The 27,810-nt window shown below is 36.6% G+C and overlaps 6 protein-coding genes across 14 annotated transcripts; 3 read left to right on the top strand and 3 right to left on the bottom strand.

Moving 5' to 3' along the window:
• Positions 1-239: 239 nt before the first annotated feature.
• Positions 240-1,262, bottom strand: LOC108988853 (protein DMP5-like). The gene has a single exon (XM_018962237.2). The coding sequence runs from the start codon at positions 1,115-1,117 to the stop codon at positions 437-439; it is 681 nt and encodes a 226-aa protein (XP_018817782.1). The 5' UTR covers positions 1,118-1,262; the 3' UTR covers positions 240-436.
• A 4,519-nt stretch (positions 1,263-5,781) lies between these two features.
• On the top strand, positions 5,782-7,459 carry LOC109007988 (protein FAR-RED ELONGATED HYPOCOTYL 3-like). The gene is made up of 3 exons (XM_035684075.1): positions 5,782-7,104; positions 7,203-7,343; positions 7,430-7,459. The coding sequence occupies exons 1-3, from the start codon at positions 5,782-5,784 to the stop codon at positions 7,457-7,459; spliced, it is 1,494 nt and encodes a 497-aa protein (XP_035539968.1).
• Positions 7,460-9,034: 1,575 nt separating this feature from the next.
• LOC109008010 (bifunctional 3-dehydroquinate dehydratase/shikimate dehydrogenase, chloroplastic-like) lies at positions 9,035-10,786 on the top strand. The gene is made up of 5 exons (XM_035684791.1): positions 9,035-9,118; positions 9,206-9,349; positions 9,684-9,832; positions 10,273-10,334; positions 10,485-10,786. The coding sequence occupies exons 1-4, from the start codon at positions 9,061-9,063 to the stop codon at positions 10,288-10,290; spliced, it is 369 nt and encodes a 122-aa protein (XP_035540684.1). The 5' UTR covers positions 9,035-9,060; the 3' UTR covers positions 10,291-10,334; positions 10,485-10,786.
• Positions 10,787-11,252: 466 nt separating this feature from the next.
• LOC108988894 lies at positions 11,253-13,362 on the bottom strand. 5 transcript variants are annotated; one of them, XR_001995750.2, is made up of 5 exons: positions 12,889-13,362; positions 12,458-12,516; positions 12,244-12,362; positions 11,653-11,887; positions 11,253-11,561 (listed from the first exon to the last, which is right to left on the bottom strand). XR_001995750.2 is itself a non-coding variant. In XM_018962280.2 (5 exons), the coding sequence occupies exons 1-5, from the start codon at positions 12,896-12,898 to the stop codon at positions 11,557-11,559; spliced, it is 393 nt and encodes a 130-aa protein (XP_018817825.1). In that variant the 5' UTR covers positions 12,899-13,358; the 3' UTR covers positions 11,253-11,556. The 5 variants fall into 5 exon arrangements, 2 of the variants coding, with proteins under 2 accessions (XP_018817825.1, XP_018817826.1); XR_001995751.2 differs by having other exon boundaries at positions 12,488-12,516; positions 12,889-13,358; XM_018962280.2 differs by having other exon boundaries at positions 12,488-12,516; positions 12,894-13,358.
• Positions 13,363-14,275: 913 nt separating this feature from the next.
• Positions 14,276-22,570, top strand: LOC108988891 (bromodomain-containing factor 2). The gene is made up of 8 exons (XM_018962273.2): positions 14,276-14,409; positions 15,469-16,113; positions 16,227-16,304; positions 16,887-17,130; positions 19,779-19,878; positions 20,505-20,643; positions 21,072-21,509; positions 22,163-22,570. The coding sequence occupies exons 2-8, from the start codon at positions 15,505-15,507 to the stop codon at positions 22,358-22,360; spliced, it is 1,806 nt and encodes a 601-aa protein (XP_018817818.1). The 5' UTR covers positions 14,276-14,409; positions 15,469-15,504; the 3' UTR covers positions 22,361-22,570.
• Positions 22,571-22,793: 223 nt separating this feature from the next.
• LOC108988892 (tRNA pseudouridine synthase A-like) lies at positions 22,794-27,022 on the bottom strand. Of its 5 annotated transcripts, none has more exons than XM_018962274.2 (10): positions 26,722-27,022; positions 26,091-26,147; positions 25,739-25,816; positions 25,275-25,328; positions 25,025-25,107; positions 24,497-24,596; positions 24,352-24,414; positions 23,944-24,222; positions 23,208-23,268; positions 22,794-23,099 (listed from the first exon to the last, which is right to left on the bottom strand). In XM_018962274.2, exons 1-10 carry the CDS (start codon positions 26,956-26,958, stop codon positions 23,002-23,004), a joined length of 1,110 nt encoding a protein of 369 aa, XP_018817819.1. In that variant the 5' UTR covers positions 26,959-27,022; the 3' UTR covers positions 22,794-23,001. The 5 variants fall into 5 exon arrangements, with proteins under 5 accessions (XP_018817819.1, XP_018817821.1, XP_018817820.1 ...); XM_018962276.2 differs by having other exon boundaries at positions 23,980-24,222; XM_018962275.2 differs by having other exon boundaries at positions 25,025-25,104.
• Positions 27,023-27,810: the final 788 nt, after the last annotated feature.

The raw sequence follows: 27,810 nt of genomic DNA, 5'->3' as shown, positions 1-27,810 counted from the left end.
ATATATATAATATTCATCTCATTATTTGACTGATCATAATTTCCATGTTGAATATTAATCTAATTAGGTGAGCCTTCATATATATATAATTCAATATCGGAGATGATATATCTTCAGTTCAAATTTGACGATTTCCTGTTTTCTAGATCTGATCCAGTCATTCGATTCCAACCCACGTTCTTAGTTGACCAACAATTGTAGAGATCATGAGAATATTCAAACAAAAACACAAGAACAAGCACCAACAACCCAATTGATGATCTTAACGAAATTCGTTGAATTGATCAAGAAGTGATTCATGATATTCTAATCTTGTATCTTAATTAAAACAAAATACACAAATTAATTTCTTCGATCGTAAATTAGAATAAAATGGGCTATAAAATCAAAATGCTTACAAAAAAGAAATAAAATTAAATGGAGATCTATTAATATTTTAATTGCCTGGTGTTACAGGGTACCCAATACCATGTCTCGAAGTGGGGAAAATCATAAACAAGAGACTGCAAATGAGCCCAACTCCAACTGGAACAATGTTCCAAACCTCCTGAGTCTGCTGCCCGGGCTGTGGATAAAGGCATTGAAAAACATTCCTATCCCTCATAGCCACAGCACCAAACACCAGCACAGATAAAACCGCATGAATCCCATCAATCGCCCTTATTCTAAACTTGCTCAAATCCGGCAGGCCTGCGCCCGAAGGGTCCGGGTAATCAAACAGCCACAACCCTTTGAAGGTGGTGAAGCCATAGTAGACTCGTCCATCCGAGGCCTTGATACTGTCGGTGAATGATGCCAGGAAACATGACAGGGCAAGGAGGACAAGGAGGACGAGTGTCATGTAGCGCGTGGCAGAGTCACAAGCACCGTTGTTCGTGAAGATTGGGGTGAGGATTTGGAAGGCGAGGAGGGTCCCAGTGGGAAGGAGGTTGGCTAGGTTGGCGGCTGTGCTTGTCAGGGTTTGCGTTGCCCGCTGTTGCACAGAGGGCTGGCGTTGTAGTGGGGCTTTTGAGGAATCGGAGTCGGTATCAATAGCCAAGGGGGTTGGGGCGTCGTTGTTTGTTTCTTTTAAGGATGGTTGCTTGGTGGCTGCGGATCTTGGTCTAAGACTAGACATTTGTTGTGGTGAAGATATATATATTAATGTATGGTGGCAAGTCTTGGGTATGTAGTTGTATATATAGAGATGGAAAATGGGGTGACGGTGGGGAGTTTCAGGAATATTGAGATTGAGTTGGGGAAAATGGAACAAGAAGTGGAGGATGTGGGGATGCTTTGGGACCAAATAAATATATATATATAGAAGGGCTGTGAGGTTGATTGTTGAACACGAATTAGGCGTGCCCATGTTACTTCCGTGGAGTTTCTTGTTGCTATTGGTTAAGACAAAAGAAGAACATATATATATATATAATAAAATTTATTATGCATAAATTACTATTCAATCTACAACTTTTTATAGGATATGAATATATTTTTATTGAATATAAGAATATTTTTTATAAGTTGTAAAATGTAGAATTATAAATAATAACTGATGAAAAAATATATAATAAGAGCAAGCCAAGGTTGACAACTTTTCTCTTCACATGGTGAAACTCTTCAAAAACTCGTTTTCTCACGCGTCACGTTAATTATAATGTCGTAACGATAAGTCTGTACATCAAGTTTGACATTTCCGATTGAATTTTTTTTTTTTTAAATATTCTTTTTCGAGGAAGAAATTGAATTGCATATTCTTCGGTCCCAACGGGAGGAACCTTCCGCTTATTATAATGTGGGAAAATTCATGGAGACCCACTTCCGAAATGGTGAAACTTTCCAACAACACGCGCGAATTATTATTATTTTTTTTTTTTGGCATTTGCGTACAAAGAAACAAACCTACGAAACGAAATTGTTTTAGAGTTCTACTATACAGGTGTCTACTGTTCACCCATCCACCGCACTCCATCCGACGTGTATTATTATTATTATTATTATTTTTTAATGAAAACGTGCATTTCTCTTTTTAGTTTGATTTCAATTTCCCCCACCTCCTTCTTAAATCCCGTACCTTAGCCTCCACGTTACGCTGTCAGCCACTGCCGTTGCTTGTCTACCACTGCGTCTTTCCCCCGTCTGCGTCCTGCGTCGTTCCCCGCGTTCTTTCGTCTCCTTCTCCCGCGTTCTCTCCTCCACTCCCCCAGCTGGTGTCCTTTCGCCGCCGGCCTCACCCTCTGCCAGCCCCGTGCGTCTCCATCACTCCGGAAGTGCGTGGCTCCATCACGGCGGCACCGAGTGATGTTATATAAATCCACCGAGTGCGTGGCTCCTCCATTGGGTTGCTGCTGCCGAGAGCCACTGTAGGTCGTTTGCAAGGGTAAAAAATAAAAGAAAATGGGTTTTTATTTTTCTCTTTTTGTTGTTGCATCTCTCCGATCTTCTTGGAGATCCATTCCTGTTTTAATCTGTGTTGTCAACATCCTGTACAGATACTCTGGCCCCATGTTTGCGTAAGCCACCCACCAACAAGAAGGAGATAGATAGGAGGTATTTGAACGGCACCTCCACTATGGCAGACTATGCCCAATTGATTTTTGATATTGTTCTATTTTATTTTGTTTTTTCAACATGCCCAATCAGGAGCAGTTGCTTGTCTTCTCCAAGTAAAAATTTCAAAATGATATTTCAAACATCTTTATTGTTTGTTTGTTTTTTTCTTTGACTAGATATCCTTATCCTCTTATATCATTATCATCAAGTTCATGTCTTTTTAGGGTATTTATAAATCCATATTAAAAAAAAAAAAAAGACCTTTTCCAAATGTGTTGTTCATTAGATAATATTATTCAATCTCTAGTTCTCTTTTTATGTAAGTATCAATTTACAAAAAAAGTCAAAAAAGGTATACCGTAGGGGAAAATAGTGGAGAATTGTCATTCTTTGCACTTCTATCAGATTTTATTCTTTATTGTGACTGAGAGCTTCTGTTTGAGCGGTGCCCATCGTTGAAAATTATTTCTAGTTGTATACTACAAATATTCAAACTTATTATTCAAGTTAATATCCAATTATATGGTTATGTTGTTTGATTTGTATTTTGTGGAGCTTTTGGGTTGTTGATAACATCTGAAAATATTTATAGAGACACTATCGATATTGCAAGCAGTGGTCAACTGGTTGTGAATGCTAAATATTTGGCCCTTATTTTCTCTAATAAAAATTTGTTTTCTTTAGAAGTTATGGGATTTTTTACATATAAGGAAAAAAAAAATTTATGTTTTGAAACAATTTGGTCCCATTAAGCCATCCTTATAGATGAACTCATGAGGCTATATATTCTGCACAATAGTTTGTGTGAAATAAATTGGTCCACTAATGTTTAGTTGGATGGGGTTGTTTGTTGCCTTTGTGCAAGTAAATGGAAAACTAGTTTATAAACAAATGTGGGATAGTCTAGAGAAACAGTTTAGACTATTAGATGCATTTGGGTAATGCGAGTCTGAAGTCTTTAATTTTTTCACTGTCCTCTATTATGTTGCTTCCAAGAATTATAGGAACTTCTTTTAATTCTTTAATAAGTGAGAATTATAGGAACTCTAACAAAGACAAACATGTCACATACGCTAGCAATTCATATATTGAATGGGGTTTCATATATTAAATGGAAGATATGTTTTTAAAATTTCAATATTCTTATAACAAGCACATTATATAAAAACAAGTTTCATTTAAATTTTAAAAGAGTAACGATGGATGTATGCAAGTTTTTTTTCCAGCCCTTAGCTTCGATACCCATTCAATAATAGGTTGTGGGATTTCTTAAAACGTTGATATAATATTGTTTCATCAATAGATATTGAATAAATTGCGTGATGGGCGAAGAGGAAGATGGAAGGCCACCCAGGCCTTCTACATCGATTTCAGGAACCCAGGTATGCTTTAGTTGGTTATTTGAAAATATCGCAGCCTGGGATATTGTTAGCATTTACTTAATCCATTGGTTATTTATATATTATAGGGATATTATGGAAATGTAAATCCATATAACCTGCCATATATGATGCCTCCAAATCCATATCCATATCCATATCCATATCCACATCCAAAGCCGTACGCTTGGGGCAGTCAGGTAAAGTTATTTTAGTATATTGATTTTTTTTATTGCATGGGTTTGAGTTGAGTCATGCTAACAATAGAGATTTTTTGTAGCATCTGCCACTGCCACCCTTTGGAACAACCATGCCATCCCCTCTGTCAAGTAATCCAGAGGAGTTGAGACGAGGTGAAGATACAATCCAGGTAGTTCATTTGAGTATGATTGTTTCTTGTACGTGCGTACTTTCCTTATCTTATAACGTGCATTATGAAAAATGCAGCAGTCGGCGATGCCACTATGTGTGCCAACTATGCCCTACCCACATTGCGCAAGTGAGTCATCAACTATGCCATCCAATTCTATAGCTGAAAAGAATTTAGGAGGTACACTTTTAACCATATCAGTTAACATCCACTAAATATATTAGACAAAGCCTATATTGTTCCTAACCATGTGGATATCTTCCTTCTCAGGAACATATCCACATCCATTTCCATATGCTTGGGGTAGCCAGGTATAGTGTAGAATGGATATTGATTTTGTTTAATGCGTGGGTTTGAGTCATTGTAACTAAGCAAAAATTTTTTGCAGCATCTCGCATCGCCACCCTTTGGACCAACCATGCCATCCCCTCAACCTAGTATTCCGGAGGAGTTGACACGAGGTGAAGATACAACCCAGGTAGTTCATTTGAGTTTATTTTTGTGCTTGTTTCTTGTACCTCCATATTTTCCTTACTAAATAATGTGCATCTCGAAATATGCAGCATTCGGCGATGCCACCGCGTGTGCCAACTATGCCATCCAATTCTGTAGCTGATCAGAATTTAGAAGGTCTAAATTTACATGCATATCAGTTAACATCTACTAAATATAGTAAATATACAATTTTTACTAACCATGCAATCTTTCTTGTCAGGAACTTCATCCGACATAAATATAGAGCCAAACGCGGAGGGGATGAATGAAGTCTCAGATAATGATAATAGAGTTGAGCCTCCAAACGCTGGTATGCACTTTGCTACTGATAAAGAGATTTTAGACTATTACAAACGATACGCCAAACAAGAGGGTTTTGGTGTTATCATAAGAAGAACGAAGAGAGATCTGGATGGGAGTGTGAAGTATGTGACAATTGGTTGTGCACGTGGCGGGAAGTATTATCCTAGCCACAGTAATTTATCAAAGCCACGGCCAACGACAAAAACTGATTGTAAGGCAAAGATAAATGCCCGGTTTGTGAATGGGGTATGGGTGTTGACCAGTGTTGATCTTGTTCACAATCACAGCACAGTTAGTCCACAAAAATCAAGATTTTTTAGATCTCACAAACATTTGGATGAATATAGTCAGAGAATGCTTGACTTGAATGACAGAGCGGGTATTCGGATGAATAAAAATTTTCAAGCACTTGTGACTGATGCGGGGGGGTTTGAGAATTTAGCTTTCCAAGAGAAGGATTGTAGGAATTTTATTGACAAAGCTAGATACTTAAGAATGAGTAAAGGAGGTGGTGAAGCACTAAACGGCTACTTTAAGAGAATGAGGAAAATGAATGATGACTTTGTTTCCGTCATGGATGTGGATGATGAGTTTAGGGTTAGGAATGTGTTTTGGGCTGACGCATGAAGTCGGGCCACATATGAGTATTTTGGAGACGTTATCACGTTCGATACTACGTACCTAACAAATAGGTACGGGATGCCGTTTGCTCCCTTTGTTGGAGTAAACCATCATGGACAGTCTATACTCTTAGGGGCAGGCTTGATTTCAAGCGAGGACACAAGTACCTTCGTGTGGTTGTTTGAGGCATGGTTAGAATGCATGAATGGACGGGCACCCGCAGCAATCATAACAGACCAAGACAGGGCAATGAAGAATGCGATTGAGATTGTATTCCCGAATGCAAGACATAGATATTGTCTCTGGCATATAATGCGGAAACTGCCGGAGAAATTGGGATCCCACTCGGCATATGACGCAAGATTGAAGACTGCAATTCAGAGTGCAGTCTATGATACACAAAATATAGAACAATTTGAGGAGAAGTGGGGTCAGTTAATTCATAAATATGACCTTATTGACAATGCATGGTTGCAGGGGTTGTATACGGAGAGGTCATTATGGGTACCAGTCTACTTAAAAGGTGTATTCTGGGCTGGTATGAGCACTACTCAATGGTCTGAAAGCATGAACGCGTTCTTCGATGGATATGTGCATTCCGGTACGACATTGAAAGAATTTGTCGATCAATTTGATAATGCTTTGAGGAAGAAGGTGGAGGCGGAGACGACAGCTGATTTCCAGTCATGTAACCAAACAATTCCATGTGTATCCCTATTCAAAATTGAGAGGCAGTTTCAATCATTATACACGAACGCAAAATTTAAAGAGGTCCAAGCAGAGGTTTGGGGGATGCTTTTATGTAACCCTTCACTTGTGGGCACTGAAGGTAGCATTTCCACCTTCGATGTTTTAGAAGAAATCTCTACACCTGATGGACAGTCCAGAATTGTGAAGTACATAGTTTACTTTAACGAAACTGAATGCGAAGTTCAATGTACGTGTGCCTTGTTTGAGATGAGGGGGATTCTCTGTAGGCATGCATTTAAAGTCTGCCAGATGAAGTACATTCATGCGCTGCCAGAGAAATATGTGTTGGATCGATGGAGGAAAGATTTAAAGAGAAGATACACACTGGTTAAGAGTAGTTATGATGATGTACGGGTCAATGCGGACGCACGACGCTATGACCTTATCGTACAAAGATGTCTAAGATTTGCGACCCGTGTCTCCCGAAATGATGAGCATGTGAATGCATTCTTTCATATGTTGGATGACTTTGAGCATAAGTATGTAGGATTAGAGACTGAGTCCGGTTCAACAAAATTAAAAGAGAATGTAGTCGCCAATCAGGATAAGAAGCTATTAAGCCCGCACGTTGTTCGGGGGAAAGGGAGACCGCCAATTAGAAGAAAGGTCCCGATGGTCGAGAAGGCTACAAGGAAGAGAAAGAAAAAACAGGTATTACATATAGCCTTGGACAACTTCCGTAGATATTATGAGAAACATACATATATTGTTCAAGATAGAGATGAAACTGATTTTATTTTCCAATGTAGACATACAGGAATCTATTTGACGACCCTAAAGACAATGTTGACCTCCCGGTGTCAGAAGTCGGTACTGCTGTTGATGAGGTTGTTATCCAAACCCAGTGTAGTACTCTAACACAAAACACAATGCTTCCGGCCAATGAGCAGGTTTTGGTGTTATTTCCCCTTTTTGTTATTTATATTTTTCTGTTTTTAATGTAATCTCAGAAATAATGTTGACATTTTCAATATAGGCTATGCCAAGCTTGCCCGATGGAACTTAGCTTTGCTGTTGTCGCTGAGTTTTGTATTTATATTTTGGAGATCTCAGCCTTTTGTGAAGTATGGTGGAAGATAGAGATATTGTCGCTGAGTTTTGTATGTATATTTTGGAGATCTCAGCTTTTGTGAACTATGGTGGAAGATAGATGCGAGTGTGGGCATTTTGTCTAAGAGCAAATCTGCTGGAAGCATTTGAAGTCTGGTGGAAGCACTTAAATATACATTGGGGGGCAGATAAATTTTGAGCAGCTATCTCATGGGCCTTTGAGTAGAAAGTGTTGATGTTGTTCAAGTGGAAACTGTTTTTTTTATCCTTCACATGAGATTCTTGTTTCATGGTTGTGAAAAATAAATGTATGCTGTGTAGATATTAGGTTCTCAAGGTGAATAGTTAATGTTCTCTGCTAGTTTTATGATATAGTATAGTTTATTCAATAACATTTGCCTGTATAATCACTCTGATTTTTAACTTCATGGTTTTGAAATTTATTTTGGTGCAGGAAAAATTGGTGTGACTCTTGTTGTGCCATATATTTGCTGCTGCCGTGTGTATCCCTTTGTGTGGTCTTGTTGGTGGGAGTTTTGGTCATAGCTTCTCTGCACAAGACTTTGACATAATCAGAGTTTATTGAGAATGGGTGGGGCTGTCATTTTCTGCAACTGTTTGCTGCTGAAATGCCTTAGATTTGCTGCTGAAATCTAAGGCAGTTGTGGCTAGTGGAGGGGAAAGATCATTTGTGGCTTGTAGCTAAGTTTTATGGGCATTCCTTGGGCTTTACTGATATGCTGGTTCAGCATATACCTTCCCCCTTTTTGCCGAGACAAGACTCATTTTATAAACTTCAAAATAATGAGCACTTTGTACCAAATAGCAGGTATGCTTTCCTCTTCATTGAACTTAAAAATGTTTTCACTTTCTTGATTTTATTTGTTTTATTCTTTCATTCATGATCAAGTAGTTAGTCTGTAAAGTTATTTTAAGTTCTATAGCACTCTAAAACTATGAATAGATGGCAAATAGAGAAGTTTCAAAGGAAAATAAAGTCTAAAAATGTCGAATTGATGGCAACCTGGCAGAGAATTGATGTATGGGGGATGGCTGAAGGATTATATGCTTATGGTGTGTTTTTTTTTTAATAATCTAGACAGCATAATATATATTCTCTGCCCGCGAGGATTTCAATCGGGGCTGTTCTATTTGTTGATATTATTATTCACATTTTGTCCTAAAAGCTTAAGTTAATAGGAGGAGGTGAGTTTATCATTTCATTTATATTCTTTTTCAAAATGTAACAATTGTTATTAAAATGCAGTTATACAATTCCTCATAAGGAGGCTGGGTTTAATTGTTGTGATGAGATAGATCCAATTGCCAACGTATTCAATAAGTTTTCCTTACACATTTATTTATTTGTTTCTTTGTGCCACTGTACTGCTTGTCCATATCATCATGAACCATGATATTTAGTTTTTCACGAAGGAAAGGCTCTCTTGTTTCCATCTTTTTCAGTGTCAAGCGTGTTTTAATTGATTTCTTTTTCAATTTTAACCACAGGAAATTGGAGTAAATGGTTGCATGATCAAGAGACCTGATGGAAACCTAATGGATTACAATGTTGACTATCTTGGAGCAATTGCAGCTATTGAGGAAGGACTTCGAGGTCTAATTTTTTATTACAAGCTACACAATATTCTATTTAAATTTGTTCAGTGGGTGGGTGGACTAAATTATCAGCTTTTATATGCAGCATCCAATGGTGCAAGCCAAGCATCTGGTTCTCCGTTGACTGGTAAACTGTTTGTCGTCATGGGAGCTGGTGGTGCTGGAAAAGCACTTGCTTTTGGTGGAAAAGAAAAGGGAGCAAGAGTCGTAGTGGCCAATCGAACATATGGTAAGAATTTTTACATTTATGGTTTATATGGTCTGACAGGTATTTATCTTATGGCTTCTAAAAACATAAATGGCATGTACAATGATATCTATGTTGAAGTTGGCAGATACAAGTGACTGGTATTTTAGGCCCCATTGTAGTTTTTAATTCAATACTAGTTGTATTATGAAAAGAGTTCTTTAAGCCCAGATGACATTCCAGGTACTGTTTTTTCATTTTATTAGGTATTTTTTATTTTTTGTCTTAATTAAATAGTGGTGGCCTTATGAGGTGAATAGAAAATCCTCCTATAAGATAAGTGGGAGAATAATATTTGTTTTCTTCCGACTGCTAGACAAAGCCAAACCACTTGCCAGTAAAGTTGGAGGAGAAGCTATAACTCTTGCTGAATTAGAAAATTTCTTTCCAGAAGATGGGATGATCCTTGCAAATACAACATCTGTTGGAATGAAACCAAAAATTGAGAACACACCCCTATCCAAGGTTTGCCTCCCTGTCACTTTCATGTGTTATATTCCCGTCGTTGATTCAGTGCAGTATAATGTCTCTTGGAAATTCCACTGATGTCATGTGAGTTTCTTGTTTTGTATTACTTTTATGCATATTTTCCATCATTCTGAATGGACAGGTAGTGCAATTGGGGGCCATCGTTATGATAGATTGTGTTCTTTTTCTATTTCTAGATAGTTATTCATCTTGCTTATGCACCTGATACTCCTCAAACGTGGGTCCAATAAATAATTTAATATTTATATATCTTAAATATTAAGTTATGTCATGTCAACGACATAAAGAGCTAAAAAAATATGCTGCATTAATTGTTGTTTATGTTCATATAATTTTGAAGGTATTGGTAGATGTTGTGTTAAATATTAGGGATGAATGATGTACGTCGTTCAACTTTTTTATTTTTTGAACTTCAGCGTTGTTGCAATCGATGAAGATCAAATTGCTGAAAATTTGGTGAAGAATGGCCCTCTTGCAAGTAATTACCTTTCTTTGAAACCTATTATTTGTTTTTTAAATTTCCACTCTTCAGTATGATGTGTTATATACTGATTAATTGAGAAGGGGCTAAGAATGATGGAGTGATAGATCTGTATTGATTAATGGTTTTTGTGCCTGCATTTTGCAGTTGGCATCAATGCAGTGGAGTGGATTCCAACATCTGGCAACAGGCATAATGCAGGTGGAGTGGATTCCATGGTTTCAACTGTGGCTGCTATACATACCACCACTGAGTAAATTAAGAAGTTTCATGGCTGCACTGGGTTTATGCCAGTAGAGCAGCTGTAAATATCAAAAGATAATATGCATTAAGACATGGAGTTCCTAGACTTTTATCAGCTCTTAATGCTTCCTTAACTTGTCTAGGCAGATGGTTGTCTTGCACTTGTTTGGTACTTCCATTTTAGAACTGTGTTTATATTTGCGGATTCCATGTAACTTAGTTAATGCTACTGTTGATCAAGTTAAACTTGATGCCATTTAAAAGTTTGAGTTCGGTGTATGTGCTTGAAACATGCCAATATATAGCAGAATGAGGTTGATTGTAGCATTGACATTTGGTTCAAACATGCCACAAACTTGTCAAATTCACCTACCAAAAAAACTCAGCAATACTATGAAATAGCAACGGTGGCTCATAAACCCAGTATTGTTTCCTATTTTTTTGCCTATGACCAAACTCAAACAGTATAAGTCATTCATCCTCCTCGCTAAGCAATCCAAATGAAAATGGTTCGAATTTATAACCATCTCCCTGGTTAGAACTTGGTCTGGAACTCTACCCAATGGAGTCGCAAGGCATGTAGGCTACCCCAGAATACGCTACCCCAGAAATAAAGTATTCCCTGCAGTACATAAAGAAAGAATACTGAATGTGGAAATCAACCAACCCAAACAAATGCAACTTCTCAACCATGGTGTTTATAAATCAGTTGGCACATATTGTTTCTCATATTTTTTACTCCATCTGTCCTCAGCTAAACAAGAGCAGATAAGCAAAAAGGCACAAATTACATAATCCTGTGGGGTCCACGCATACAAGCTCGGAACCAACACATATTGTTTCTCATACAAGCTACTGAGAGGTATGGAACCAACGCATACAAGCTACGTCCAATAACTTGGTTGTGCTGGCTTGAATAATTCGAGGCCTGGAACCACTCGGCATATGCCTTCTGCAACTTCTACTCCAAAATACTCTAAGCTGAAGAATATAGACAGTAAAATCATTATGGAAAGCTCATAGGAGATAAAGAAATAAAAATAAAAAATCTTAGCTAGATAGAAGTTAATACCTTCAGATTGAAGTTCAAGGAGAAGTTCATTGATCCCACCATTAATCAGAAAATCTTCATGAACGCCCTCAGCTAGTAGTTTCTTGAGATAGTCACAATACGTAAATCCAATTATCAAATGACCGAGAGGCAAACACTGAGAGGCAAAAGGCTTGTCCTGCATGTACATTGGTTCCTGCATGTGCTGAAATGCCATAAGGAATGCATGCTGGGCCCCTGCAGTCAGTATGGGGACCTACAATTTCATTGAAGAATCATTCAATAATATACCTTGAAATACGCAGGAATATGACAAATAAAGGGAGAGCTTGCAAACTTTTTTATTGGGGGTTTCTCAAAGAGGGAAGCAAAATCCGTAGTGTTGCTAGAGTTTGAGAGGTTGTTATTTTGCAGGTAGTTGTATCACATGCTCATGATGCATCTTATGTGGTTTACTACTACATGTTAGTAGTTTAAACATTTTGTTAGATTGGACAGAGTCACAGAGTTTGGAAACAAAAGATTTCTAGATTTCAGGAACCAAGAGAGGAAAATAAAAAGTAAAGAATCCTTAAGTTCATTATGCATGAATATTGTGTATAAGTTACTTACTTGAGAATGCACTAGAATTTGAAATATACGTGCAGAGTCTGTGATGTCTACAGCAGTTGTTGCAACCTTTACTATGTCGGCTCCAGTAGCCTGTATTCTCACCACAAGATTGCCAATTTCTTCAAGAGGAAAATTTAAAAAGTCTGAGTAAGTTGAACCATTGGAATTGGCAAGAAAATTCTAATTAGAGGTCAAAATCAATAAATCTTTAAACATTTCATTTTGATGAGGTTGCTTTCATCACCATCATACTTCCCACCTTCCCATATTGGCCTACAGTACACATAATTCATGGAAAGAAGTGTTACACAGACTGATAAATGTATAGGGGAAGAGATTCTTACAAAGTTAACCACATAACATGAACAGAGAACTTTATATACTAACTAATTTGAAAAATGCATCAACTATTCTTGGTGTACGAGAACTAAATATTTACCAGACTATGATCTGTCATTCAAAAAAATATTGTTGGAGATATTTCACTAACTAAAGGGATCCCCATATGGTAAATCATACAGGAATGAAGCACTACTATGAAATTCCAATATATGATGTATTAAATACAATAAAGTAATGGAAATAAATCAAATAAAAACTATATTTAAATATCATATTATGGCCAAGAAATGCAATGCTGTTAACCTTGCCTCATAAGCCAAGATTGGAAAGCTGACAACAAAGTCTAATTCTTATTGTGCCCTTAATGACAATATGGATGATTCAGACCATCACCTCTTTGAACCTTTTTATTATTGAAAATGAAAGAAATTAGGTCTTAAAACGTTAAGCTTGCATGGTTTAAAGGGGCGAGAGAGAGAATGGCTTCGGGTTGCTGAATTTTTCTAGGGTTTGGGACTGATTGGGGTGAGAAAGAATGAGTGTGAGAGTTCACTCTGAGGTTCGAGAGGGAGAAGAGGGAGAGTTGAGAGGTCTGAGAGAGAATGTGGGTGGTGAGAGGTTGAGGGAGATGCGTCGAGTTTAGACTGAGGGAGAACGAGTGAGAAGGGTATGCATCGACTGAGATAGAGGGAGAAGAGGGAGATTGAAGCTGAAGGGGGAAATGTATTTGATAAACCGTGACGTGGAGTATTCGTGGGATAGAACCGGGTTCGGCACATCAGGAGTGCGGCGTGCGGTCAGGGAACCGGGGGTTGGATAGAATATTTGATTGTTTTGAGTATAGGTAGAGGAGAATCGAGATGATGCCATCCGAGTTGGCACAAGTCTTGGGTGGTCTTCACCGCCATGGCCATCATGGCTTTGGATTTGTATAATGGGCCGGGTTTAATTTGTTACTTTTGGTTCTAGGGCCCGTCTTTCTTGTGTCGGCCCGTCTTTGTTATGGGCCTCGCATCAGAAATTTGACTATTAGAATTTGTTAACAATCCCTTCTGGAAGGTGGGTGCAAAAACTTACTCACGTTACGACATTAGAGAAGAGGTGAGGTCCAAATTAAGGATGTCATAAGTTTAACATCATACCATATTTTCCAACAGAAAAACATTATTCATTACTCTTTTAACAATAAATTAATTAATAAATAAATGTTTAATTATCTAATCATAGAATAATGAATAAACTTACTCTATTGGATTAAGATAAATGGATATATTGGAGGATTTTTAATAGTTGCTCTTAAAATGGTCACGTGCAATCGGATGCACGAATGGATATTATTTTTAGAAAATAATAGACCTACAATCATTTTAACCTTTCCTAAAGTTTAGAATTTCATTAATAAAATTAAAACTAAGAAAAAAAAAACACAAGAATAAGGATATGTTTGGAAGACAACCTCATCTCAACCTATTTCAAAATAATTATTAATAGCATTCGTTATTTTTTAAACTTTTATAAAAAAAATTAAATATATCTCAAACTTATTTCATAAATTTCTACTTATTTATATTTAAATATTAATTTTAAAAAATTACATTTTAATAGAATTCACAAATCAACACATGTCAAAATATCGCATCCCCTAAAAAACTTTAAAATAGCGTTTAATGACGGTAGCAATGCTTGAAACTCCGAGGAAATTATTAGAGTAATTCAGCATTAGATTTCATTCTCTCTTTTCTGGCGGTCTCACTTCCTGCTCCGAAACTTAAAAATGTAAAGTGCACTAACGGAAACAACGTCATCGCTTTAGATTTCTCAGAGGTACTCTTTCTCTTGCCCTCCCTCCCTCCCTCTGATTTTTAAACGGCCTGTTATTCTCGCATTTTTGACGGACCTTGATTCGGATCTTCAATAGCATTAACGAGAACTTAAATTTCGTTTTCTTCCCTATCACAGAGCTTAGATATGAATTATGACAATTGGTTCTAAGTTTTGTCTATGTTTCATTGTTTCTACACGTTCTGAAGTCCATTCTAGGGTTTCTTCGTTTCTGTCCTGTATTTGTTTTCACTTCTTGGTTTTTTTTTTTTTTTTGAGAAGCCAACTTTTTCACTGGAGGGTTTAAAAGCTCTAGTTTTTGTTAATTGGGTTCAACGAAAGTTTACCCCTTTTCACCTCAAAATTTAATTCTTCTCAATTCAAAATTTCCCTGCGAATTTGTCTTCTCCGAAACGTTTTACGCCTAAAGGCTAAAAGTGGGCACGGTAGGTTTGTTTCTTTTTTCTTTTTTGTTAGTTCAAGAAAACATTTTAGCGTTGTTGGTAGGAGCGGAGTTTCATGATCAAATATCCACAAAAAGCCCATATTTTTTTTTAAAAACCTGCTATCTTAGGATTTTCTTTAATCTTGTTCATAAGATTCGAATTTCGTCCAACTGAATCAAAATGAGAAGTTTTCTTATCCGGCTCAATGTCTGGTTGCTTGTAATGTCAAAAAAAGTACCCTGTTTTCTTTAGGGTTATAAGATTGCAGCTGGGGGTTTATGCTAGAATACGCACAAGGTTTTGATGCAGCCATACATAATTTATGTTGCGTTTGGGTAGTGAGGTATTCTCAGGTATTCTGTAAATAATAGTGAAAAAATAATGATAAAATATTGAATAGTAGTGAAAAGTATGTGAAAAGTAATAATAAAATAATAAATAATAGTGTACTCTCAGTACCCAAACTAGGTAATCTTTGAACTTGTTTCCTTCAGGAACCCGGGTTTGAAAGTTTTTATGTAGTATTTGAACAGTTTTTATGTAGTATCTAGTACTTTCTGGTAAACAATATATTATCTGTTGTAATGAAGTGGAATCTATTCCCCTTATTTGGTAGTTCATAAGAAGAAAGTGACTGTTTGACTCCTGGAATATGAAGCGGAAGCGCGGGCACAAGAAAGGAAAGCCAAAAGGGCCTCCGGTGGTGGTTAAGAATGAGGCATCTCTAAATGCTGTGAGTGTAAATACGGAAGATAATTCTGGTTTGGATGGGTATGGTAATGGTACCAAATATGACTCTGGAATGGAGGTTGATACGCCATCTTCAACGGGGACTGATCAACCACATAATGTTGCAAGTATTAAGCCTGATGGTTCAATTGATAAAGCAGTGGGAAAGTCAGTTGGACGTGTAAAAGTGAAGCTGAGGACAAGTAAGACGTTGGAAGCTCAACATACTTCTTCTGATGCACCCACGCAAAGTGATACAGATAAGAGTAGCCAGCAACTGGGTTTGGAAAGACAAGGCATGGGTATGGAGAAAATGGAGGATAGTGCAAACTCATTGCCTATTGGTGTTTTGGGAAATCCAGCTAAAAGAGCTGGGAGTATCAAGATTAAGTCGTCAAAGGTATTGGACAATTCAGGTGGTTATCATAGTAGTGCTGTAGTGGTACAGGGTGAAAACCCACACCAGGAGGAACCAAAGGTACTTCATCAGGATACTCGATATATTAAGCAAGAACTAGACACTGCCTTGATGGTATGTTGGAAAGTCAGCATGAATCTTTGTTTATATAGATTTTAAATGTACCTTTGTATTTTCTTTAATTTCCGCATATGAGCTTATTAGTGTCTTCATTTTCCCTTCCAAAGGTGATAAAGAAGGTAATGAAAATGGATGCGGCCGAACCTTTCAATGTCCCTGTGGATCCTATAGCTCTGGGAATTCCTGTAAGTACGAATATAGTTGCTCATTAAAGTCGTTGATGGCCCTTTGGCCCTGAAGGGACTAATTTGAAACCTATTCTTCTTTGTCCTTGTTTGTTTCATTTGGTCCTTAAATATTCTTGTATCTAAAAGCTATCAAGAACACGGTAGAAGAGATCAGTAATAAGAGAAAAGCTTTTGTAGCTCTTCAGGTGTTCTTTGCCAGTGAGAGAAACCACAGAACTAACGCATATATTATTCAGTTTTTGCTACTTAATTACAAGTTCTGTGCATATTTTAGTGGGGATCTTAATCTTCCTTATTTACATTTTTAGCACCCATCATGTTTATGAATGAATATTTGTATATCACAAAACTTGTCTTGTTATGTTGTTGGAACTTAAAAAGAGTGTAGTGCATTACCAAATGATAATTGTTACTCTGTTTTGTACATTAGTCATGTCACAGGCAGAGAATCGCACGTGTGAGTGTCTGTTATGCCACCACCCTTTTGCTGTATGTTATTATTTCTATTTTATTGGTTGAAATGAAATGATTTTTTACTTAGGGTTTTCTTTTTGTTTGGGTGGGGGGGGGTGGAACCAGGATTATTTTGATGTCATAGATACACCGATGGATTTTGGAACGATATGCAGCAATCTTGAAAATGGCGTCAAGTACAAGAACTCGGAGGATGTGTATAAGGATGTACAGTACATTTGGGAAAACTGTAATAGGTATAACAATAAGGGTGACTATATTTTGGACCTTATGCGGCGGGTGAAGAAGAATTTCATGAAGTATTGGACAGCTGCTGGTTTATACGGTGAACAACTGCGAGGAACCAAGGGTAAGAGTTTTGTCATTATGCTCTTATCTGCAGCCTAGTAAATATAGATAAAAATATGATGGGCAATTGAATAGATAAGTCTTTCTTATCATGTGCCTATATGGTAGTAGTCATTTGGCAAAAAGCTAGCCTCTATTATAAGGATACGTTTGCCTTCTTTTGGGGGTTTAATCTGGAATTATTATTATTTTTTATAAGTAAAAATTTTATTCATCAAATGCAATAGGCACAGCCCACGTACATAGGAAGTATACAAAGGAAACACCTAAATACATTCTAAAGCTAGAAAAACGAGGACAAAAACTCTTGTACTGCCCCTCCACCAACTAAACAAGGAACACATACAAAATTTCCAGAGTTTTTCTACATTGTGTTCCCTATTATTAAAACACCTCTCATTTCTTTCCAACCAAATGCACCACATAATGCACAAAGGAATCATCTTCCACGCAGCTGCCACTTGAGAGCAAGTATGAAGTCTAGTCCAACATGTGAGTAAGTCTACCACTGATTTTGGCATAACCAGGACAGTCTGGATCTTCTAACCACACCATCCCATAACACTTTAGCCACATTACAATGTATAAATAGATGATCCATTGATTCCGCAGCTTTCTTGCACATAAAGCACCACTCCATAACAATCATTCCACGCTTTCTCAAATTGTCAATTGTCTGAATATTCCCAATTGCTGATGTCCAAACAAAAAAAAAAACCTTTGACGGAACATGAGCCTTCCAAATACTCTTCCAAGGAAAAGAGATGCAATGCTGATCGGATAACGTCTTATAATATGATCTAACAGAAAACTTTTTAGACGCTGTAAATCTCCAGTGCATTTGATCCCTCTCATGTCGTCTAATAACCACTGAATACAACAATCTGAAAAAATCAGTAACCTCCTCAATTTCCCAATCCTGGACAGGTCTGAAAAATCTGACATCCCAATGCACCTCTCCAATAGAGTGACTCAACAACTCTGAGATTGACACCTGCTGATTAACAGCCAACCTGAAAACAGCCGGAAAAACTCTAAACAGTGCATTCTCACTACACCAAACATCAAACCAGAATCGAACTCTTGATCCATCACGTACAACAAATTTGACCTGTTTCACAAAATTATCCTCTAATAAATTTTCATAAACTCACACCATAAGTCCCCCTACTCTCCTTAGAGCATTCTCATTGGATTAGCTAAAAGCTAAATCCAATGAGAATTTAGCTATTACGTCAATAAATTGCTTACATTGAATTAGCTATATTCTAAATATTTGGAATATAGCTACAGTAATATCCAAACTAATTTCTAAATTTGGAACACACTATTCATTCATCAAATCCTTTTTATATTATTTCTTTCTCTCTCCTTTTAATATTAATTATTTCTCTCTCCATTTTAAATGACAATTGAAAAAATATAATTAGAATACAATTACAAATTAATATATAATATTATAAATAGTAAAATATGATAAAATAAAATAAATTCATAGTTAAAAAAATTAAAAAATTTTCAAAATTATTAATTACTCATTACTATATAATGAATAAATGGATAATTCAATTTGGAGATTTAATGTGAATAGTCAAAATTAAATTCATCTTATATTATTTTATTGTCATATAATGAAAAAATGGCTATTCCAATGTGGAGATTTATATAAATGGAATAGCTAAAAGTTAAATTCATCTTACATTCATCAAAAATGTACTTTAATTTAACTATTCCAATGAGAGTGCTCTTAGTGCCCCATCCCCCCCAATCACTTCCATACTTCCGAACAATCACCCTCCTCCACAATGCTTCCTCTTCCCTATGAAATCTCCACAACCACTTCCCCAACAATGCCTTATTAAAACTACACAAATTACAAACCCCCAAGCCTCCATCAGCAATCGGACATCAAACTTTTTTCCAGCTTACTAAAGGACTTTTACTCTCCTCTCCCAAACCACCCCACTAAAAAGCTCTATCCAGCTTTTTAATATGATTAGCCACTCCAACTGGTAAAGGAAATAATGAAAGAAAGTAAGTTGGGATATTAGAAAGAGTACTCTTTATAAGGGTGATTCTACCCCCTTTTGATAAATACAACCTTTCCACGCTGCCAACCTTTTCTCAATCTTCTCAACCACCCCCATCCCAAATATATGTTGCCTTGAACGACGCCCCCAGCAGGAGACCCAAATATTTTCTGGGCAGAGAAGCAACTCTACACCCCAATAATACTGCCAAATTGTTAATATTATGCACATCTCCCACCGGGACCAACTCCAATTTACCCAAGTTCACCTTTAGCCCGGAAACGGCTTGAAAACATAACAAGACAGCCCTCAAAGCTTGAATCTGTTCCCCAACAGCATCACAAAAAATAAGAGTATCATCAGCAAAAAGCAAATGTGATATAGAAGTAGAGCCATTATTAGTAGTTCCCACCAGAAAACCTGATATAAAACCTCCTACCACAGCCTCCCACCTGTTTTGTATTTGTATTTACAAATACAAAATAGGTTCTTTCTAGGCTCACTCCCGTTAATGATTGTTTCATTCCCTCACATGAGGCATCGTCTTGCTCTTTTGTATGGATGGTAGCCTTCATTTTCCTGACAACAGTCTTTGCACTCTATATTTCCTTGCTGTCAGGGGTTGAAAGCATCCAAGTGGAGGACGTTGTGCTGTCTAGTCTGGGAAAAGTTCCAGTGAAAGGTGGTCAATCAAAGCAGAAGACAGGAAAACGTCATGGGTGTGTTTACGCCAATAACTTTCTAATTTTGATAACACAGTTTCTGTTATATACATTACAGTAACTATTAGAGTTTTATGCTCCCCAGCTCCATGTGGATCCAGCGGTTGATTATCAATATGGAGTAGGTAATATAATAGCTGCATAGAACTGATAAGGGAACAATGTAGTCAATAATACTTCAGTTAGTCCACAACTGTAATCATCAGTCTGTGTTTCATATGGTCTATTCATTATTGAGGGGAAAGTGGAATCGATTTCATGGTTGGATAAACTCTTAATGAACACTATGATTTCAGGTTGTTTATAGGTTGTTATTGGACAAAAGAACCCAGAAATTTCAGCTAAGGGATGGAACTTTAAGAATTTTCAAAAACAAGGAGATGAAGGGCAGAGTTTGTGGACAAATATGTAGCCTTTGGAGGAATGGAGCACTTATAAATAATCAATGATCAGTCTAGCTCGCATAAAGTACTTGAAATCTTAAAACTTGCAGCCATGTTATTAGCTAAGATACTAAAGAACCCAAATCAGACCTGGAAAAAAGAAAAACCCAAACCAATTAGTGTTGTATCCTTGCTGAATAGTGTAAAACGTTTCTTATAGCCTGAAGTTCTTATTTGCAGAAGGCGCCATAAAAGTGATTGTTTATGTGCAATATGTGTTCTAAAGCGCCGCAGGAAGGAGCGTGAGGAGAATGCTCGACTTGCTAAAGGCCATATAGGAGCTACTGATAATAATTATGCTCAGGAGACCAAGCAAGAGGTACAATTAAGTTTGACCAATGACTTAATTCAAAATTTTCTTGGCTAGGTGATTAAATTTCACTTTGTGTCAGTGAATCATATGTAGAGGTGAAGGAGATTTTTTACTTTTAAAAAAGTATTGGTAAGTTTGGAAGAGATCCAGTGTTATGTCACTGAAGAGAAGGGGAGATGGGGAGGGGAAAGGATCCAGTATTGGTATTTCGGATATTTTGACTGATATATGATCTTTCATCATCACTCGGCATTTGATACTTTTTATTAGAAAAGAAAACCAACTTTTCACTTCTAAAACTCTTACAGGACCAAAGTATCTAAAGACTCTTGTTCCTTGTTTATATAATTATTTTCAGTTACTGTTACCTATCACAAAATTATTCAGTTGCTGCATAAAAACTATGAACACTTGGTTTGCATTTGCTGTTACAGAAATCTCTAATTGTGGAAAGCCCTTGTACTGAAGATTCATCATCCAATGCTGAATCACTAGATACAGATGCAAATGCGGAGGTAGAAGAGAAAGTAGAGGAAGTGAAATTGGAGGTTATGGAGAAGAAGCTTAACACTTCAGAGGAGAAGCATGGGAAGGAGGAGGAAGAGGAGGAGGAGGAGGAAGAAGAAGAGGAGGAGGAGGAAGAGGAGGAGGAAGAAGAGGAAGAGAATGAGATGGAGATTCAAAAGAAAGATGGGAATGAAACGCCAGAGCAGCCACAGTTTGGTGATAGATCAGGGGAGGACCTTGATAGACAACCTAAGCTAAGAATTGTGGAGAAGTCTGGTGTTGGGGTCCTAATTGATACACAGAAAGAAGATTCATTAATGAGACATGAAGCCAAAAGTGCAGCGGTTCAGCAACAGAAACATAAGGTATTCCAATCATTTGTATTTGGCATCGGTTCTATGAACCTTAATTTTGAATAAACATTACAAATTGTTTGGCAATTTCGTGGTGGGGGATGCCCACACTTTCCTTCGTTTACACCGTCCCACCTGATCACTCACCCATTACTCCCAAAGTAAGGTGTATGCTACTATTATGCGAGTTATCAATATTAAGCCATTTCAATGTATATGAATGCATATAGGAATGTGAATAATTATTGAGTAAACTACCAACTTATTGGGCATGCTTAGAAAATAAGCATGGTTCTGCTGTTAATTCTTCCCCCTTTTTACCCCCAGAAATCCTGCCTGTATATTAAAGAGAAGATGTTAATGGGAGTATATCCGCAAAACTTAAACTTATTTTTAAAAAAAGTGTATCTGCAAAACAGCAACACAAACTTATTTGAATTTGATTTGAGTTCTTAACAGACACATGCGCTGACTTCGACTTAGAATTGAAAGGAAATCTTAGAGTTTGGGAGTTATATAAACAGACAAAGATTTACATATTATTTATTATATATTTATTTCATAAAACTTACAGTAGATCAGAACTTCCTAATTTAGAAGCTCGACCCTTTTAAATGCTGAAGGTTTGTGTTTGCGTGATTACTTACAGATTGATGTTGTTGCAGGAATCACTAGAAAAGCACAAAAAGGTTGAAGCGTTAAAGAACTTCCATCTTGAAAATCCTGTTCTCTTGGACTTATGTGGAATTCTATTCCCTGACAACCAGAAGTCTGTCTGGAGTGGACCCCATTCGCTTAATCAGCATCATCGTTCTGCTCGTACTAGTTCCATCCGTGCAGCGATTCAGACGTTCATGAAGTAGGTGCTTTCTTTAATGCATATATACGTCCTATCTAACTGTTGTATTAGTCACAGGGATCTGAGGTAAGAAAATAGATGGATAATTTCCTTTTACACAATAATGTTTTATTTTATAATTATTACCTCATGGATGCCTTATTCTCAGTGTTTGTTTGGTGGTAATGGTAAATGTTAGTTTTAGAGGAGAATGAAAATGCAGGATTGCATGAAATTTAGTCTAATGGATGTAGCAGTCGGGTCATGGTAAAATGGTTATACATAGAACTCTCAATTTAGGATGTAGTTTGCTTCCCATATTTGTGGACAGACTACTTATCACTTTATATTTCCATAAAGAAGGTAATACAAAGCCGAACTAAAGACGCTCAAATATGCCAATGTCATTAGTTTTGGAGATCCGAGCTTCTTCATATATAAATTCCAGACAATTATTAAAGAAAAGAAAAACCCAGACAATTGAATTGCAGTATCACAAGTGCATGGATCAGAGACCATTCTGTCAAAGGGCCATTGCAACAAGGTCGTCATTAATCTGAAAGCAGTGTATTCCGATACACACACACACACACACACACGTCTATATAATTTCCAAACAACTCCATGACATGTCTAGAAGAAACCACGATTCCTTTATACTTCCTCTCAAGGCAGATCATATTTCACATGCCCAAGGTAGAGACCACATGCAGGGGCCATGGGACTTGCAGCAGTCACACTCTTTGCATTAAGGATTCTTTCAACTGAGATTTTTCGGCATATGAAAGACAGAGATCAGTTCAAATGGAGACTTGGAATAAACAACTTTCAAAATAAATACAAAAAATGCCTTTAAAGAGATAAAAGATCACCGTCTGAGATTGTCAAGGTTCCAGTTCCAACAGCTTTTAGAAGACCAACGAGCAGTCTAACCTGGAAAACTTACACCAGTTTCATTCAACTGGTAATGAATAACCTAAACTACAGCCGCTTTACCAAAAAATGAAAATAAATAAATAAACTGCATCTGGAAAAGTTGGAAACTATAAGCAGTAAAACTGAAGAGAGAATATGGAAGGAATATAATTTTTTTTTAAAAAAAATGTATGGTACTGACTTACGGTAAAACTCAAAGAAGGGGCGAGATTAGAGAACAAAATGGTGGTTTGCAGCGTCTACTTATAAAAAAAATTATAGTATTGACTTACATTTGCTAGCATTAATTGAAGAATAAAAACGAACCAAACGTGTTCTTGAGTTAATCAAAGGCATGGTTTAACAACTTCAGTAACCCTTAACAAATGCTAAAAGTTGCATCGACATCTCACGCAAAAATCTCTAAGAACTACAAGAAGGTGGAAAAATAATAGAGCCCATGAGTGAAGAAAACAAAGTTCCAATTTCCTAGAAAAGTTTTAGCCTTTAAATTCATATACGATTACAAATTCATAGAATATCTTGCAAACTGAGACACCCTGGAATAATGGAGTTTTGAAATAATTCATGTCCAAAGGACTAACTCACAGGGAACAAAGTTCCAAGCAATAATAGAAATCCAGAAAGTATTAACAGCAGACAAAATAGAAACATATGGAAAAGACAGATAACCTGGTGATAAAGAAAAGAGCGTGCACGTGCAGTTACCACAAAGCAACGATGCCTTCTTCTTATGCCAAATCCAAGAGAAGCTTCACCATTAAAGCCACTTGCCCTATCATCAATGGAAATAGAACTAACAGGCAGGTCACTCTCAGACTTGTTCGAGCTTGCATGAAGATCTTCTGTGGTTAGATTGTTCTGTCTCCTTTCAACTATGGACGGAAAATATGGAGTCGAAACTACCTCAGAAACATTGAGTTCATCTAAAGTTCTAATTGGTGATTTTGCCTGAAATTGAAGTTATGTTACAGCAATCAGGATGGAAGAAATAATTGAAAAGATGACCCAAAACATTAGCTGGATTATTATTTGAAAAAAAAAGGGTATCTGCCCACTCTCTTGTAGATTAGGAACAACCTGACAACCAGCTGCTCTAAAGGAACTGAAGTCATGATGCCCGACAAGAACTTTGCATGCTTCCTACATGATTGATAATCTCCTTTAATCAAATAAACAAACAATTTGGTTTAACTAGGCAACCATAACCAATTGATATCAGGACCTGCATAGCAAGTATATCTAACTCCTCAGGAACATGCCACGCTCTGTCCCTCTCAAAGGTCGACAAAGGTTCTGGCCCAGAAAGCAAGCGGTAGAAGTACCTGAATGAGATATCTAATGCAATTCAAATATATTTCTTCTTTTTATCAGTAGCAATTCAAATATTTAAACTTGGATGTTCAAGATATCAAAATTAATCAAATACTAAAGTATAATAACTATATTTAGGCAGAGACAAACCACAATGAATTTCTGACACTAATCCAGAGTTTTATAGCAGTAACAAAAAAACCTAATTACAATTACGGCCAAATATACAGCCAAAATATACGGCCAAAATAATCCAAGGCTAACAAATTCCTCTCTGACCAATACCACCATGATGTGGGGAATTGGCAGCGAGATGCAATCTAGCTTTACATCCAACAGAACACTATATAAGCTAAAACTCTGTTGAATGTGACGTAAAATTCTGTGCTACCATTAGCTGCAAGTACTATGAATTCAATTTGCATTAATGAGTACCTACGTGCGCTCTTGAGCTTTGAATCTAGCGTGGAAATCAGCTGGAACACATTGAACATCAATCACCATTATATCACCTTCATTCTTCTGGAGAGAATGATCCCAATTCATAAATAAAACTCAAGATATGCAAGTTGGAAGTGTTTCAGATTCACAATTTCATATTGTCCAGAGCCACAACAAGCATAAGCATCTCTACACTAAAACATTTATGGTTATGGAAGAATCATGTATTAGAATTCTTGACACCACACCTGTAAGAAATGGTTCACAGCTCTTCTGACCACAGTAGGTTCATGAGGTGGTAACTGCATTTGATAAAGAATGAAAGAGCAGTTCAGGAATTAATATTTAAATCAAGACGCTTCTAGGACTAGTCAACCTTATAAATTCTTTAAATATTGCTCTCTCTCTCTCTCTCTTATCTACAGTATAATATTCACCTCTCCCTGGTTGTTAAAGGTGAACTGAGAAACAAGGGACACTACATCTCCACGTGTAACTTAGAATTCAAAACAGTTATATAATACTAGCAGGTCTTTCACTACCAGCCCCACACATCTTAAATAGCCCTACCATCAATGTGCGAGTATCTTTTTCATATTTCATTGCTACAAGAAACAAATGGTAGTTCACTTAAAGTTATATCCGTTTTCTCACATGAGCATAGCACGCACTCTAAAAAGAGACTTCTATAATAACTGATAAGGAGGCATACCACTTCAGCAGGCTTCCTTTTGCTTATGCGTTGAATATCTACATGACAAACATTTGATAAGGCATGCACTCCTGCATCCTGCAGCAATAAGGAATTTTATGTTCCTGCACATCATGCCTTATATAAAAATAGTTCATGATAAAACATAGCAAAGACATATGAGATAGATAAAGAGCTTATTTGTGCTGCATGCAAATTCATTAATCCCAACAAGTACAAAATAACATCAATGCAGAGACAAAACAACAAACAATATGCATAAGGTCCCTAAATCAATGTATAAAAATGATGACATCTATGGCACAAATATTATATATAAAATAATATGAATTGGGCAGCAGCTTATACGTACAGTACGACTTGAACAAAAAATTGAAACTGGCTGGCCAATAAATTTATGAAAAGCTTCCTACATCAACCACAAAATACCAAATATCAGCAAACTAATTAATACGAAACTGTAATTTGCATTGCGGGCAAATAATGAAACATTACTCTCTGTTTGCTTGCCAAGAGAAAAGGGATAATTTACCCCTAGAAAAAAAGAGAGAGAAAAAAAGGATAATAATAATAACTACAAGAAAAAAATATATTACATACAAAGATTTTATTATTATCATTCTTTTCATGCTTACTCAGTTTTTCATAACAGAGAAAACCAAATAAAAGAACAGTAACATAATTCTTTGAATGCAGGGTAAAGAACTTAACATGTCACTATCAGGAGCCCATGAAAAAAAATGAAATTTCCTTTCAACTTAGCATAATCAAATTGCGAGTTGAGCCGAGGATTTCATAATTTTGCTCAACAAAACCAAAAACATGATACTCAAATTTCATGTTCCTTTGTTTTGTTCTATGTTCTCAGCATCTGAATAGAATTACAAAAAATCGCAACTTTCGCTTTACCAAAGAAAATCAATTTTTTGAGAAAAAAGAAAGTACTCCAGAAAAACAGAAGAAACAGAAACATCAGAACGTACCTCAAGAACGCCAACGACGGTACGGAAGTTAGGTTGCTGCTGAGACCCGGAGAAACGAGTCCCAATGTACTCGATCGCAACCAGGTATCGTTGGGTTCTAGGGCTTGGGCCCATGGGCGCTTCTTGCTGTTCCTCTTCGTCGTTGCTGAGGTTTTGGGCGGCGGTTTTTGCGATTTTAGATGGCCTACGGGTAGACTCGGAGACACTGTCTAGCAAGTGCTTGGGATTTTCTGTCATGGGTCTTATTTGTCCCACCGTTTCTCAGCTTCCAAACAGCACCGAAATAGGAGTTTTACGTTGAGAAAAGGGGGGGGTGGTGGTGCCTGTCGTTAATTTATAATCACTGTTATTTTTTACTTGAAAAATGCTACTTTCACCGTTAATTTCTACCGATATGAGTTTTTAATTTTTTATTATTATTATTTTTACTTAATGATTAAATAAATATTTTTCAATCATATTATGAATTTTTTTATTTTTTTAAATATATTAAAAAAACATATGTAAAAAAATACAAAAAAAAAACAACAAATCTCAAATACACTAGCGGAAGCCCCAACAGTAAAAGTAACACCGCTCATTTTAGTTATGAATAAATCTTTACATCAACTTACTATTAGCTGAAGCCGCAACACACTTTACATGGACTGGCTTACGGCTGATGTGGAGGAAAAAAAATATGATGTGTTCCTAACTATATTTTTCGTCATAAATGCAATTAATGATAGAGAAATATGCTGGGCATCAGCTGGAAGCCGCAGCACACCCTTAAGAATTTTTTTTTTTTTTCAACTCAACACGGTATGTTGAGGATGTTGGCTGATATTTTTCATTTCTCTTAATGATATTACATTGAGATGAATGAATATCTTTTTTAAAAATATTTATCAAATTATTCATTTATTTTTTTGAGTGTGTGAGGATAAATAACAGGGTTAATATCTAAAAATAATTATAGTTGTAATGTTTTCTTAATTTTCATTAAACCATAAATTCATATATAACATGAACTTAACATTTATCTTCCTTTTTTCTCCCTATAATTTCGATCCTTGTTGATAAGGATTCATTACATGCAGTTCCATCCAC

This window comes from Juglans regia, chromosome 13, assembly GCF_001411555.2.
Source record: "Juglans regia cultivar Chandler chromosome 13, Walnut 2.0, whole genome shotgun sequence".
Classification (NCBI taxonomy): domain Eukaryota; kingdom Viridiplantae; phylum Streptophyta; class Magnoliopsida; order Fagales; family Juglandaceae; genus Juglans; species Juglans regia.
The sequence above is the reverse complement of the archived record's forward strand: the minus strand, read 5'-3'. Positions and strand labels throughout refer to the sequence as shown.

What these genes read in the sequence shown, in the direction of transcription:
- LOC108988853 (XM_018962237.2), bottom strand. Translation starts at nt 1,117, where the DNA reads ATGTCTAGTCTTAGACCAAGATCCGCAGCCACCAAGCAACCATCCTTA.
- LOC109007988 (XM_035684075.1), top strand. Translation starts at nt 5,782, where the DNA reads ATGCCGTTTGCTCCCTTTGTTGGAGTAAACCATCATGGACAGTCTATA. An exon ending in GGAAGAGAAAGAAAAAACAG is followed by an intron (nt 7,105 to 7,202) that starts GTATTACATATA and finishes TTTCCAATGTAG; the next exon opens with ACATACAGGAATCTATTTGA. An exon ending in TGCTTCCGGCCAATGAGCAG is followed by an intron (nt 7,344 to 7,429) that starts GTTTTGGTGTTA and finishes TTTTCAATATAG; the next exon opens with GCTATGCCAAGCTTGCCCGA.
- LOC109008010 (XM_035684791.1), top strand. Translation starts at nt 9,061, where the DNA reads ATGGATTACAATGTTGACTATCTTGGAGCAATTGCAGCTATTGAGGAA. An exon ending in TATTGAGGAAGGACTTCGAG is followed by an intron (nt 9,119 to 9,205) that starts GTCTAATTTTTT and finishes TTTTATATGCAG; the next exon opens with CATCCAATGGTGCAAGCCAA. An exon ending in AGTGGCCAATCGAACATATG is followed by an intron (nt 9,350 to 9,683) that starts GTAAGAATTTTT and finishes TCCGACTGCTAG; the next exon opens with ACAAAGCCAAACCACTTGCC.
- LOC108988894 (XM_018962280.2), bottom strand. An exon ending in GGAAGGTGGGAAGTATGATG is followed by an intron (nt 12,363 to 12,487) that starts GTGATGAAAGCA and finishes TTCCTCTTGAAG; the next exon opens with AAATTGGCAATCTTGTGGTG. An exon ending in AAATTCTAGTGCATTCTCAA is followed by an intron (nt 11,888 to 12,243) that starts GTAAGTAACTTA and finishes ATGAAATTGTAG; the next exon opens with GTCCCCATACTGACTGCAGG.
- LOC108988891 (XM_018962273.2), top strand. Translation starts at nt 15,505, where the DNA reads ATGAAGCGGAAGCGCGGGCACAAGAAAGGAAAGCCAAAAGGGCCTCCG. An exon ending in AAGACAGGAAAACGTCATGG is followed by an intron (nt 19,879 to 20,504) that starts GTGTGTTTACGC and finishes TCTTATTTGCAG; the next exon opens with AAGGCGCCATAAAAGTGATT. An exon ending in CTCAGGAGACCAAGCAAGAG is followed by an intron (nt 20,644 to 21,071) that starts GTACAATTAAGT and finishes TTGCTGTTACAG; the next exon opens with AAATCTCTAATTGTGGAAAG.
- LOC108988892 (XM_018962274.2), bottom strand. Translation starts at nt 26,958, where the DNA reads ATGACAGAAAATCCCAAGCACTTGCTAGACAGTGTCTCCGAGTCTACC. An exon ending in TTCAAAGCTCAAGAGCGCAC is followed by an intron (nt 24,597 to 25,024) that starts GTAGGTACTCAT and finishes TATCTCATTCAG; the next exon opens with GTACTTCTACCGCTTGCTTT. An exon ending in TTAGAGCAGCTGGTTGTCAG is followed by an intron (nt 24,223 to 24,351) that starts GTTGTTCCTAAT and finishes CTTCAATTTCAG; the next exon opens with GCAAAATCACCAATTAGAAC.